The 12,443-nt window shown below is 38.0% G+C and overlaps 1 protein-coding gene across 1 annotated transcript in view; it reads left to right on the top strand.

Moving 5' to 3' along the window:
• Window positions 1-12,443, top strand: part of RNF145 (ring finger protein 145) — a 42,323-nt gene that overhangs the window by 16,639 nt on the left and 13,241 nt on the right. The window contains exons 3-4 of the mRNA XM_062587532.1: window positions 1,395-1,503; window positions 7,493-7,584. Coding sequence (XP_062443516.1) covers window positions 1,395-1,503; window positions 7,493-7,584 — 201 coding nt within the window. The remainder of the gene's footprint in view (window positions 1-1,394; window positions 1,504-7,492; window positions 7,585-12,443) is intronic.

Below are 12,443 nucleotides of genomic sequence, written 5' to 3'. Positions count from 1 at the left end.
GCCAAGCATTTTCTGCTGCTGCTGTTTGTGTGTTTGGTGGAGAAGAGGAAGGTGGTGAATGGAGAAGATGAGTTCCACAAAGTACAATTGTTTGTCCGTTTGCTAAGAATTTTTATCGAGTAAGGGGGCATACTGTGTTTCGAGGCTGTTTGTCTTATAGTAGCTGATTGTTTAAGTCCTGATGAGTACTTAATCTAGAATTACATTATTGTTTTCTTGCTTAAGTATTTTTCAAAAAGCTCAAAGTGTAAATTAACTCCTTGTTAAAAAGGATGTTCCCAATGTTGCTGAATAGATGGATGATGATGCCTTAAATGTAACGTTAAAGTATAGCTATAAGTGGCAGGATAAATTCCTCTATAATATTTTGTTCTTAGCTGCAGGGGAGTTGTTAACTATTGTTTTTTTCTAATTGGATTTCAGTGCTGGGCGCTTAAGTTGACCTTCAGAAAGAGAATGAGTGCGCTGCGTTGTGACGGAGAGCTCAGGAACAAAGATTAGTGAGGGCACTGTGCGCTAGGTCTTCAACCTGCAGAGTCTGTCTGGGAGAAAAGAGAAGGGGATGGGCACGTATCCCCCAGTTCTGAAGTGGATTCCAAAGAACTGCTTTATTTAAGTGCCCTAATAGAAGCAGGTGTAAAAAACCATTCTAGTTGTTGCTTTAACAGCTACTGAGTAGCCTGGCTGTGTTTTTGAAAAATAAAGCTGTATCTGCACTGGGTCTTTTTCTGCAATCTTACTAAATGCTAATAGGCAGCAAAGGAATTACTGATATAAATGTCCACAAACCCTAGGCTGTGCCGAGTGTTTCACTTGATTCACACAGCACTGTTGAGCTGAATATGCTTTAATAGTACTAGTACAGAGAAGGGCCTGTGTCTATCCGTCTCAAATTATGGCATGCAAAGTATCTTTAAACCATAACACAGTGGAAGAATTAAAATGTATAGTACTAATCAGCATGGAAAAGTTTTTTGTGCCGCTTAAAGAAAAGGCATTTTTACATTGATTGACTGTGTTTGTGGGATGGTAGTTTTTTTTTTCCTGTTATGCTGTAAACTTGCTTTCACTTTGAGAAAGAAGGTGGCCTAGACCTGTTTTCCATCTGTTTCATGGTTTATAGTTATAAGTCTTTTAAAAATACTATAGATCAAGTCCACAAATTGGTATCTAGATGTGATTTTACTGAAACCAGTAGAGGTATTTCTGTTTCACAACCACGAATTTTTTATTATGTGTTTTAATGAGAAAAACATTTGGTGCATTAATTTTAAAAATAAATTGAAACAAAGGTAGTTGAAGAGACCTCAGTAACTTCAGCATTTATTCAGATTTTAAGACATTTGGAATTAGATAGCATTCTTTGAAATATCAACGTCTGCTTTTTATTACAGGTTACATCTTAAGTGTTGTGCTCCTGACTTTACCAAGGCAACACCTGGTTCAGCTTTACCTATACTTTTTGACTGCACTGCTGCTGTATGCTGGTCACCAAATTTCCAGGTAAGAATAAATGAATGTATTTTGTTAACTTGGATTGGTAATTAGAAAAATAACCAGGATTTTCTCAATAGTTTATAAAAATAGAAGGGCAGGACTGGGTTTGTGGAAGTGCTGTCCCTCCCCCCCTCTTTCTTCTGTGCCAGGCACCTGCATGTATCTTGCTGTTTGTTCTGAAAAAGTTTACAGCATTAAATCTGCAGTCAAGTTCCTGCCTTTCTTAAAAGGAGTTACAGCTGCTTTTGTGAGATGTAATGTCTATTAATATAAGGAGAGAAAACACCGCAAGATTGTGATTTCTGATGTAGTAAACTCAGTTACTCAATGGCTCAGCTAACATGCTTTCAAAACTGGAATGTTTTATGATGTGGACAGGATGTTATTTTTAATTTGCTGACACCTAGAATGAGAAAAAAGAATTGTGTAGGGGAGGGTAAAAGTGAAGTAGTAGTAGAAATTATTCTTAAATTAGTCTTTAATATATTTTACAATTAATACAAAGAGCAAGCTGTCTTGTATCACACAAAATGACAGTGGAGAGCTCCAAGACAAACAAAACAAAGTAGTTTTTTTGATTGGTTCTGGCTGGATCTGTTGAAAGCCAATGCAAATGCTCATAGAGACAAGACATTGAGTTGAAACCAGAAAGAATACCATCACGTTAATGGATTTACATGGGAAGTTTTTGAAATGTGGACTTGAGCCTGATTTGTTTTGGTGCCTGCTGATGGGAAGGGTTTTTTAAATGTACCTTTGATTTAAGTGAGGTGATAGATTTGTAATTTCCACATCCAAAATGTTATTACAAAAGCCCTATGTTAAAGCTCAGGAAAGTGTTAATGGAGGTTTTGTGGCGACCTGATGTGTCCATGTTGTGGCTTGTCAGTGTTTCAGTTAATGATTTCCTGAATGGATGAAGATGCAAGAGAGGAATTATGACCTCTTATTTCCAGGTTAGGAAGGAAAGAGGGGGCTTTTTGTCATTCTTTGGGGAGTCCTGAGTTTTTGTGGATACACTTTACAAATGTTTCTCCTGGAGCTAAAGATATATTAGGTGTTTCTAGAACTTGTGTTAAAATAAGGGTAGTAACAGATATCCATCAAATGCAGGGCTTTAGTCCAGAACATTTGGAGCTAGAGTTCTTTGTGTATTCTATTCTGGATTTTTAGTCTTTTAAAAAGAAATGAGATAGTATAAATGTGGGTTTGTTTTTTCCACTGGTGTAACTGGTGTTGCTGTGTGCGGTTCGAGACCAACAGGCTGTATTGAAACATTTTAGATACCGTATTGTTTGGACTGTTTAGCATACTGGTACTAAGCTTTCTATATATGAAGCTTCTTGAGTGATTTAATAAAGACTTTAAATCTTGCATCCACTGGCACAAAAAATATTTTTTAATTAAAAGATGTCATGTATTCAAATGGTTGAGCAGTATTCTCTAGCTATTTTGCAAAACAGATACAGTTGCTAGCACTTTTGAGTGAGCTTACCCATTCCCTAGGTGTAAAACTGATCTGATTTGGAAGGAAGGAATGTTCTTGATTGGTAAAGGGATTTCTCAGCAGCAGCCTTTTGTATAAAGCAGGGAGTTACAGTTGTATTACTTCTTCAAAAGAATTTTTGAATCCAATTACTGGATATGGAAAATAGTAAGCATTGAAGTGTAACTAACACACAAATATACTCTATACTGGAGTTGCTCCTTTTATTGACAAAACCAAACAATTACAACTGATGTTTATATTTAGCAGGCTGATCGGAAAAAGACATACAGTAATCACATATGCAAACTGTTCCTGATTTTTTTAATAATAATTCTGCTTATAGCTGAAAAACTGCGTGCATATAGCCCCAGCTGGGATGTTATTTAATACAGATAGAGAGGTTTTATATTGAGGCTAGTTGAGTTAATGCAAATTACAGACCAGCATCAGCTGGCAATTGTGACTCTGTAGTCTCTGGAAATTCTGAGTTGATGAAAGACTTCAGTTTCTCAGTGTTGTTTTTCCAACCCAGAAGTAGCTTATGGTTCAACTGCAAGACTAGGAATCATAAGATATAAGTTTACTGTTAAGCCCTAACTTAACACTTCCAGATCTATGTGATCTTGACAAGTCACTTAATATTTGTTTCCTCCTCTGCAAAACTGAGAATTATATGAATTGATTAGTTAATGTTCATGAGCACCTGGAGAGTCCTAGAAGGCTCTGCATTTCTGTGTAACATATTAAGTTGGCAATTTGGATAGAGAGAATTCATCATCTGTTATGGAAAACAGAAGTCAGCTTTAAAAAACAAAATGCTGCCACTTCTGACATGTGGAATATATGCTATATATATATATAGCTGTGCAAATGTCTTGCTTAAAAGGGTCACATTTCAGAGAATCATGGAATGACTGAGGTTGGAGATCATCAAATCCAAAACCCCTACTTGAGCAGGATCACCTAGGGCAGATTGTCCAGGACTGTGTCCAGTTGACTTTTTGCTATCTCCAGGGGTATGATGCCTCAGGCTCTTTGGAGAACTTGTTGCAGCACTCAGTCACCCTCACAGTAGAAAAGTTTTTCCTTAGATTCAAACTAAACTTCTTGTCTTTCGGTTTGTGCCCATTGCCTCTTGTCCTGTCACTGGGCACCGCTGAGAAGAGCCTGACACACTACTCTTTACACCCTCCTTTCAGATATTTATACATATTGATAAGATTCCCTGTGAGCCTTCTCTTCTCCAGGTTAAGCAATCTCACTTCTCTCTCCCTTTCCTCATTGTGAGAGTTTTCCTCTCCTCATTTTCAACAATAAAAATAAAGAAATTATGCAATTATAATTGCAGCTTATTAAAAAAAAAAAAAAAAAAGGAAAGAAAAAGAAAAATCGTGATCATTATCTTGTTTCTTGCCTTGCTGTTTTATTATGATTGTGTTCCAAGTGTCGAGCCTGGCTGAACTCAGAATGAGAAGGTTCCAGTGGTGTTGGGGAATGAAGTGAGAGACAACTGTTTGTTAAGGATAATCTTAAGATAAATTTTAAATGTCTACAGGCATCCTTAAAATTAAAAGCCTAAGAATACATTTCAGAAGGGTTGGACAGTGTGTTTGTTGACTATGGAAATTAATCAGCCAAAGTAAATGTCAGCAATATGATTCAATTAGGTCAGGTAACTACTGTGCCTTATGTCAGTCAATTACAAAGCATATTTTTGCGCTTTAGAAACAAAAAAATGGTTCTGCATCAAGCTGTGTATTTCTCTACCTTTCTAGAGCGATGTTAGTCATGGCAGTCTCTGATTGTGTGTTGACAGTCCAGCAGTTTGATTAAATGAGGCTGGGAATGCATCTACAGAATCAACAACAAGCAATCTGATCTAAGCTTTATTCTTATGCCATAATTCTGTGAAGTAATAATGTAGTTTCAATCATTTCATTATCTGGAAAATAATGGTTTTAATGTTGTTTTCTTATATTACTGCACAAAAAATGAACAATTCTAAAATGTAAAAGCTGCAGCTTAATACAGCATTAATTGATCAAAATTGAGTGCAGACGCTTGCTTTTCTCAGCATCTTGTATGGCACTGCAGCTGTTCAAGGAGTCTTCTGATTGGTGTCTCTGCCAAAAGATCCTTGTGTTTGTACTGGTAACGTGATAAGGGAATCATTGCTTTGACTTTTCTTATTCAGACATCACCTACAAACACTATTTAAAAAATTAAAGAAATTTTAAAACATTGGTTCTCCAGTCTGGTAAGCCTAAAATTATCAGTTAGTCGGGGTTGCTTAAAGAATGAAACCCAGTGTAGACCTCTGTGCAGATGACTGAACCAGAGAAGGGAAGAAATGTAGCCTGAAGGGATTTGGGTCATCTCCAGGCACGTTCCTGATGTTAAGGAAACAACTTTATGTACAGCTTTGTTGGTGTGTCTTGGGGAAGTTGTGTAAGATCTTCTTGCTGCAGTTGGTTTTCTGGATGATTTTGTAACTTGTTTCCTTGCAGCTATAGAAGAAACTTGATTTCTTCATTGCTTTCCTTCCAGCAATTTAGAAATAGACAGTGTTTTCACTGTCAATCTGAGATAGGCTGATAAGGCTAGTATAAAAAGGAGTATTCACCATGAAACAAATTCAGACAAGCAGAATCCATGGTGTTAATTTTTTATTCCTTTGTAACTCTGATGGATTATCGAATTTGTGCTGCTAATGCTTTCTGCAACTTTGCATAAAATAAAAAATAAAATACATTGTCACAAAAATAGCATGTTGGATGTTGGAAGGTGGAAAAAAAAACTTGTGCTTAGATGTATCTTGATAACAAGGGAAAATGTTTCATCTAGAATCAGTCATCTTAGGTGCCTTTTTCCATCCTTGTATGTGTTTAATTGCAGGTTACAGTTTAAAGAGCCCATTTCAACATACCTCACAAGTACTATGACACTTGAAAAGCTGCAGTGAGTAGGCAGAGCTGTCAGCTATAAAGAACAGGCTTTGAAGTGTTTGTTTTAGTACTTGGAGATTTATGTCTTGCATTCCAGAGATTTTTTTGGCAAATGAAAATGTGATTACCTTATCTTGGGACAGCGAGCTAATGCTAGAACAAGAGTATTTTTCCACATTTCTGGGGAGAAGTGAATGCTTCCAATTGCACCAAGTTGCGTATTTTTTTCTGCACTGAAATAAGTGCAGTTCTTATATTGGTTGTGGTTTCCAGTATTGTTTGCTTGCTTTGACAGCATCTGTTCTCAGGAAGTGTGACTTGCCTCACTGGCATAAATAAATATGGAACAAATGAAATGCCATGCCCTTCCAGCAAATAGACTCTGCTAGCTCCATGCAGGGTTGGATCCAGTTTGTCTCCCTGGCATTCCAGGGATATGATGCGATAGACAGCAATGACTGGACAGTATGAGCCAGATAATTGCCCCCAGCAGCATAACCAGGACTGTGCTAAGTTGGTCTTGTGGCAACGAGGATGGAGCAGCAGGAGTCCTGGGAATGGTGAAGAAGGGTCACAAGGGTGAGGCAGAAAGAGAGGCTCACATCTGGATCCAAAGGGTCATAAGTATTCTCTGTTGTCTCATGGCAGGAGATTAAGGAGCCACTAGAGAATGACTGCTGTGCTTTTCCAGGACCGCCTTCTAGAAATGCAAAATGTTTGCTGTTAATGTGAATTTTGTATTTGAGTTACATTGCTGTTAAATGTGTTAGCCCGCTTGAAGGCAGAGCTGATGGATGACCACTAACAGCAGAAAAACGCCTAGCTGCCTTGAGCTCTTTTCTTTTTCTCTGGTTGCCTGAGTCATCTTCCTTGCCATCAGTTTCTGTCCTTTCAGATTTTCAGACTGACTTACTATATCTGTCAACAGCAGTCAGTGAGTTTGAGGGTATTCATAGCAGTTGGTCACCTCGAGTTCCCCAGGATAGAAATAAACTTTTAAAATCATGTTGAATAAGAGGATTATGAAGGAATTCTTATCCTTGACTATACCCCATGACTGTCATTTTTTCTTCATACCTATTTTTAATTCAATGCAAAGCAAATTAGAATTGTTCAGTACAAAATATGATAACCATTGAATTGGAAGACCTTGTCCCCAGGCCCTCATTTTCTTTCTTTTCTTTTTTTTTTTTGTTGTTTTTTTTTGTTTTTTTGTTTTGACATGGAATTTGTGGGAAAAGGAATTACAATAGGAGGGAAGAATACTTAAAAAGGAAACTTAAAAATGGAAAAATGCTTAAGGGTTTTGTCAATAAGTTCCTTGAGGCCACACGCCAAAGAACAGCTTGAGTACCACAAAAGATTTCTTACAGCTATGCCAGTTTAATTGAAGTCTTGTCTTACTTAGTTCCTTGTACCACTGAGATTGTCATAACAGTAGTCTTAATGTTGTTTTTTGTAATTTAGTTAATTGACTGTGTGTATTCTATATATATGGAATGAATGAATACATTCTTGTCTGACCATAAGTATTGTAATACTTTGTGATTTTATTTTTTAGGGATTATGTTAGGAGTGAATTGGAATCGGGATATGAAGGACCAATGTACTTGGAACCTCTATCTATGAATCGTTTCATGACTGCTTTAGTAGGTAAGTGAATTAAATGTTTGTGATGTAGGGGAGAACTCTATCTCATTTTCTTCCTTGAATATTACACGTTACCTCCATGATTTCAAATTTCTCTGTCACTTCAGTAGTTGTGATCTTCTTACACAAGAGATGCAGAAGGCTGTGTGTGTCCTGCCTGGCTCTTTTTATGCTAGAGATTTACCAATACTCCCTTGCTTACAGATTTGAAGTTTGTCTAAATCTGTTTTAGGGGCTTCTTTTTAATTTAGTGTGCAGTCTGATTCAGAATGACTGGACTGTCTAGGGTATTACTTAGGTGGAAAGTACCATAGAGATTCCAACAGCAGCAAGTGTTTGCAATGCTTTTGTCTTTGAAAGTGCTGAGAGATGACTTCTCTACATAATTCCAGAGAAATCTTGAAGAATTGGACATCCTACACTTTTTCTCTTATGTTCCGTTCCCAAATGAACCTTGACTGGAAGAGAATAAATTCAGTGTTAAGGTTGCTGAGCCATACCATATGCTCTATTGAGAGGATATTGGAATACAAAACATCATGTGTATTTTGAAAGTAAGCCTAAGACAAACTCAGAAGAAAAATCTTCCTTAATTCCTTCCACGTAGATCTATGGGTTTCGTCAGACTATTGACAGATTTAGTCAACTGTGTACTCTTGGCAAAACTGTTGCTTGCAGCTGTTAAGAGATTGAGAATGTGGCGGGAGATTTAAACGGGTTTACTTTTTTTACAATATGTTAGGTCTACCAGAATATATACTTCTCTTGTGTGTCTGGTTTTTAACTTTCAAATGTGGGATTTTTCTTTGCTTTTAATGGTTTCTTATAGAAATAATGTTGATGTTTTCTGAGGAAATGAAGTCTTTAGAGATCATTTTCCCTCTTCTGAGTTTCTAGATATACTAAATCTTACTCTCATTTGCCCTGCTCCATAGTGTTAGAATTGCTGAAACTTAGTGCTCACCAGTGCTCCTTCTTGATGAGCCAGTGACAAACTTGCATTGCATAGTTTTATTTCTTCCTGATAAAAGGTCCTCTGTTTCTATCGTGATCATTTCTTGTCAAGTGATGTCTAAGTACAGCTAAAGCCTTTAGTGTTCTTCAGTGAGAAAAAGCCTGCAATTAATACTTTGAAACTCTCCCAGGTGCAGTACAAGGACCTGTGGTGCAGGTGTGAAGCAGAATCAGTCAGAGTGCTTTTCAAAGCAGCAGGCAGGCCTTAGTGGGAGGAGGTCAGGAGACACTGTGCTGTTCAGTAATACTTTGTCTGTACCTGAACCAGGAGTCAACTCCCATCTGTATTTCATGACACATCTCTTGGGTTTTAAAGTGGATTTAAAAATAAGTAAGAAAACAGCAGTATTTTTATCCAATACAATTTTGGGTTTTACTAGCTGCCAGGCCAAAATGTAATTGTGATTGTTTATAATAATTGTTTTTCAGAATTAGGTAGGTATTTGACTATACTAGAAGTAAGTATAGACCAACGTATTTAATATCCTCATTATTAATTTCCCCTCTTTTAAAACCTACTTGAAAAATGTAATTATTGATCTTGAGGGCAAATGATCTTATTTGGGGAAGTCCTGTCAAAGTAGGCTTTGTGACTTGTCAGTGTTCTGTTTAAAATATCTTCAAATTTGTTGCATGCCATGATACTTGTCCAGTGCAGTCTGCCAAGTTTCAGGAGTGTACTGCACTGAACTGTGGCATTTTTGCAGCAAAATTAACATGCAGGTGCTTTGCTCCACCTTCTCCTTACATATTTTGTCAGTCCTGTGTCGCAGCACTGCTAAATGCACTAAGGCAGGTGTATGGAAGACAAATTGTGCTACAGATACAGTTGTGTTCACTGAAAGTTCTGGTCGGAGTGAGGAGGAAGCTGTACAGTACCCCAGTTGGTTCACAAATTTAATCTGTCGTTGTTAATGCTTTTATTCATTAGTGCTTTTGTGAACAGCCTTTCATAGTCATTCCTTCCTCTGGATCTAATTCAGTCTGACGACTGTTGACAGGGGTTACCAATAAGCTCTTGAGCGCTCTAGGTGAATAAATACATGTCTTTGAGAACTGCTTCTTGGATAGATGTGCCACTTTGTGAGCATGTCAACTGTGTAAGTCCCAAAGCTATGTGGTTTTGGAAGCTATACTATCTTTGAGACTTGTTTTTTCTTAGTGCTTCATAATGGCATTGTATGTTAACTTTTAAGCCATCCTGTGTTTCACATAGCAGTTAGTGTGGTAGCCAGGAAATTTGTTAACATCAGCTTTTTCAAAGTGGGAATGAAACAAAGACGGCTCCATGCTAAGGGTGGTTTGGATGGAGATTTTACCACTTAGGCTTACTTGTCACACATTTTCCATTAGCTTACTGACTGGGAGGCTTTGGCTGCCTGTCAGTAACATTTAATGTATTTGTGGAGGTTTTGGGAAGGGAAGGAATGTCAGAAACTTCAGGCAACAGATTTCTTCCGTATTCCCTCATTCCCTAGTAGACAGCCCTTGTGTTCTGCAGGAGATTTCCAGCTGTAGGATTCATTAACTGTGTCTGGCAGTTTTCAGTCTGTGGCATTTTAAGTTTACAGGGCAGAGTCAACTAGATCTGTTAAAGCACTGGAATCTCTGTATATTGATATCAAGCAGTATTTTGGACTGATACTGCTACCATGTTTGTGGTGTGTCTATATACAGCCCCACGTGGAGATTGACTATGAACTATGGCAGAAAAAAAATCTATTCCAAAATAACATGCTGCTACCCTAGTTTAAAATGGAAAGTACCAGTCAGTACAAGTTCCTGTAGAGGCATCTTTTCAGGCCCTTCCTGAGGGAATTGAGAAGTGGTAAGATGCAGACTTCAGAAAGGAGATCAAAGCCTCAAGAGAAAGTGCTCCATTTATTTAATTTGATGGTGTCCAGCTCTTCTTCCATGACAATAACTTTCAGTCAGTGTTTAGACTGAAAAGGTGAGAGGGAGAGAGTTTAAGAGATTACTAAGAATACTCAGCACCTCACTTCTTAGAGGAAGGCAGTCGTTGCTGTTTCACGAGATGAGACTGGAATCTGAGGTCCTCTTTTGTGGTCAGAGAGCTCCAAAGTCCACCTGTAAGAGTGCTGGATAGTTGAGTTTGATGTCGTGTCTGTATTTTATTTCAGATGATGACATTCTTACTAAATCCCGAAGAGCATATTGGTGCTGATATTTGTATTCCTTTGTATGTGAAGTTGGGTTGCCTTAGTTACCATGAGTCACAGAAATCACAGCAAGCTGACTGTGTCTGGCCACTGAATATTACAGCACAACAGTGTGCTGCTGCTATCTTAACTGGGATTGTAGCAATGTATTTTTCTTTTTTGCTATGAAGTGTGCATTTGGGCAGAGAACAACAAAGCAGAGAAAGGATGCTTCAGAGCTGGAGTCTGTTGTACTTTTTACAAAGATCAACGGAGTAACTTTTTCTGAGGCTTATGAGACCCAGTATGCTGTGTCAAAGCGAATAGTGTCTTGCTGAAAGCATTGATACTTGTTCTGAAATGCATCTGGTAATTTGAAAATACATCTAGCGAACTAAGAGTAGGACTTAATGTGCAGCTTGAAAGAGGTCAGTGTAAAGGGGTAAGAACTGTGTATGTTTAAGGAATAGTGTTTAGAGATTTCTGGTTTTGAAAAAACTGTGATGAAAGCACCCCTTTTCTGGGTAGGGAAGCTTGGTAGGGTGAAATATAACCCTTGATACATTATTGTTTCTCCTCTTCCAGCTTCCCTCCATAATCCATCTAATTCCAGGAGGGCTTACAGTGTCAGCCAGTTTACGTGAATGCATGGAGCTAGCTCAGGCTCAGACAGAGCCTGAGACGTTATTGCCCTGATATTATTAGACTGTGCTTGACTGGGACTAACTCCTGGTTGCAAGAAAAACTGAGAAATTCAAGGATTAGTGGAGGTAACTCCAAAATAGCACATAAACACCTGGGTTTGGCACTGTGTGTTGTGGCTTCCACATCTAAGAAAATGTCTGATGAACAAGGTATCGCTTTTGTAGGAATACGTTACAAGCTTTTTCCTTAGTGCAAAATTATGGGTGAGAATTGTTCTTATCCAAGCAATATGTATTTGGCCCCATTCTGCTTCCTCTGAGATAAAAGGTACAACTTCCAGGGACGCTAATACGATCAATTAGACTGCTGAGGTCTGCTCTAGAAATACCACCCTCCAAATCTCGGTGTGTGCATGGGAGAGATGTGCTTACACTTGTGCCTCCACCAACAGTTAAAAGAGAATGGAGCTGTTAACTATCTGTCACTTGTGAGCTTCAGAGGTAATTCTGAGCAACCGCCTCACCGCACCAAGAAATTATTGGAGTCTCAACTGCTGACCTGGCTACTTTCCTGTTCTTGGCCAGTAATTCCTCTTGACAGTAGAAATATTGTTGGTCTAAAAGCCATTTGGGACCCAATTACTTTTTTTTTTTTTTCCTAGATCAGGCAAGATAAAGTAGGAGTATAGCTGGGCTTCAGAAAAACTGTTGTTGTGTATACAGATACTGGTGAAATTTATGTTGAGCTGGGTACATTAAGGACAAAGAGGCATGACTTAGTCATCCTTTGCATGATTTTTTTCCCTGTGACTCTCTGTTAATCTGAATATGATTCTGCATGTGTTTTGGACCAACATCTCACTAATCTATGAAGTGAATGCATATCCTTTGCATATTTTGAGAAGGATAACTTTTGTGACCTGGCAAAAGATGCAGAGGAGCCTGTTTTCCATAACACATGTCCTAGTTAGAGCTGTCATAATATGCTGGATTACAACTGGGTTATGGAATGATAATGTATCAAAATATGGGACTATGTTTTTCT

The sequence above is a fragment of the Rhea pennata genome, chromosome 14 (genome assembly GCF_028389875.1).
Source record: "Rhea pennata isolate bPtePen1 chromosome 14, bPtePen1.pri, whole genome shotgun sequence".
Classification (NCBI taxonomy): Eukaryota; Metazoa; Chordata; class Aves; order Rheiformes; family Rheidae; genus Rhea; species Rhea pennata.
This window is presented reverse-complemented; position numbering and strand designations above follow the sequence as displayed.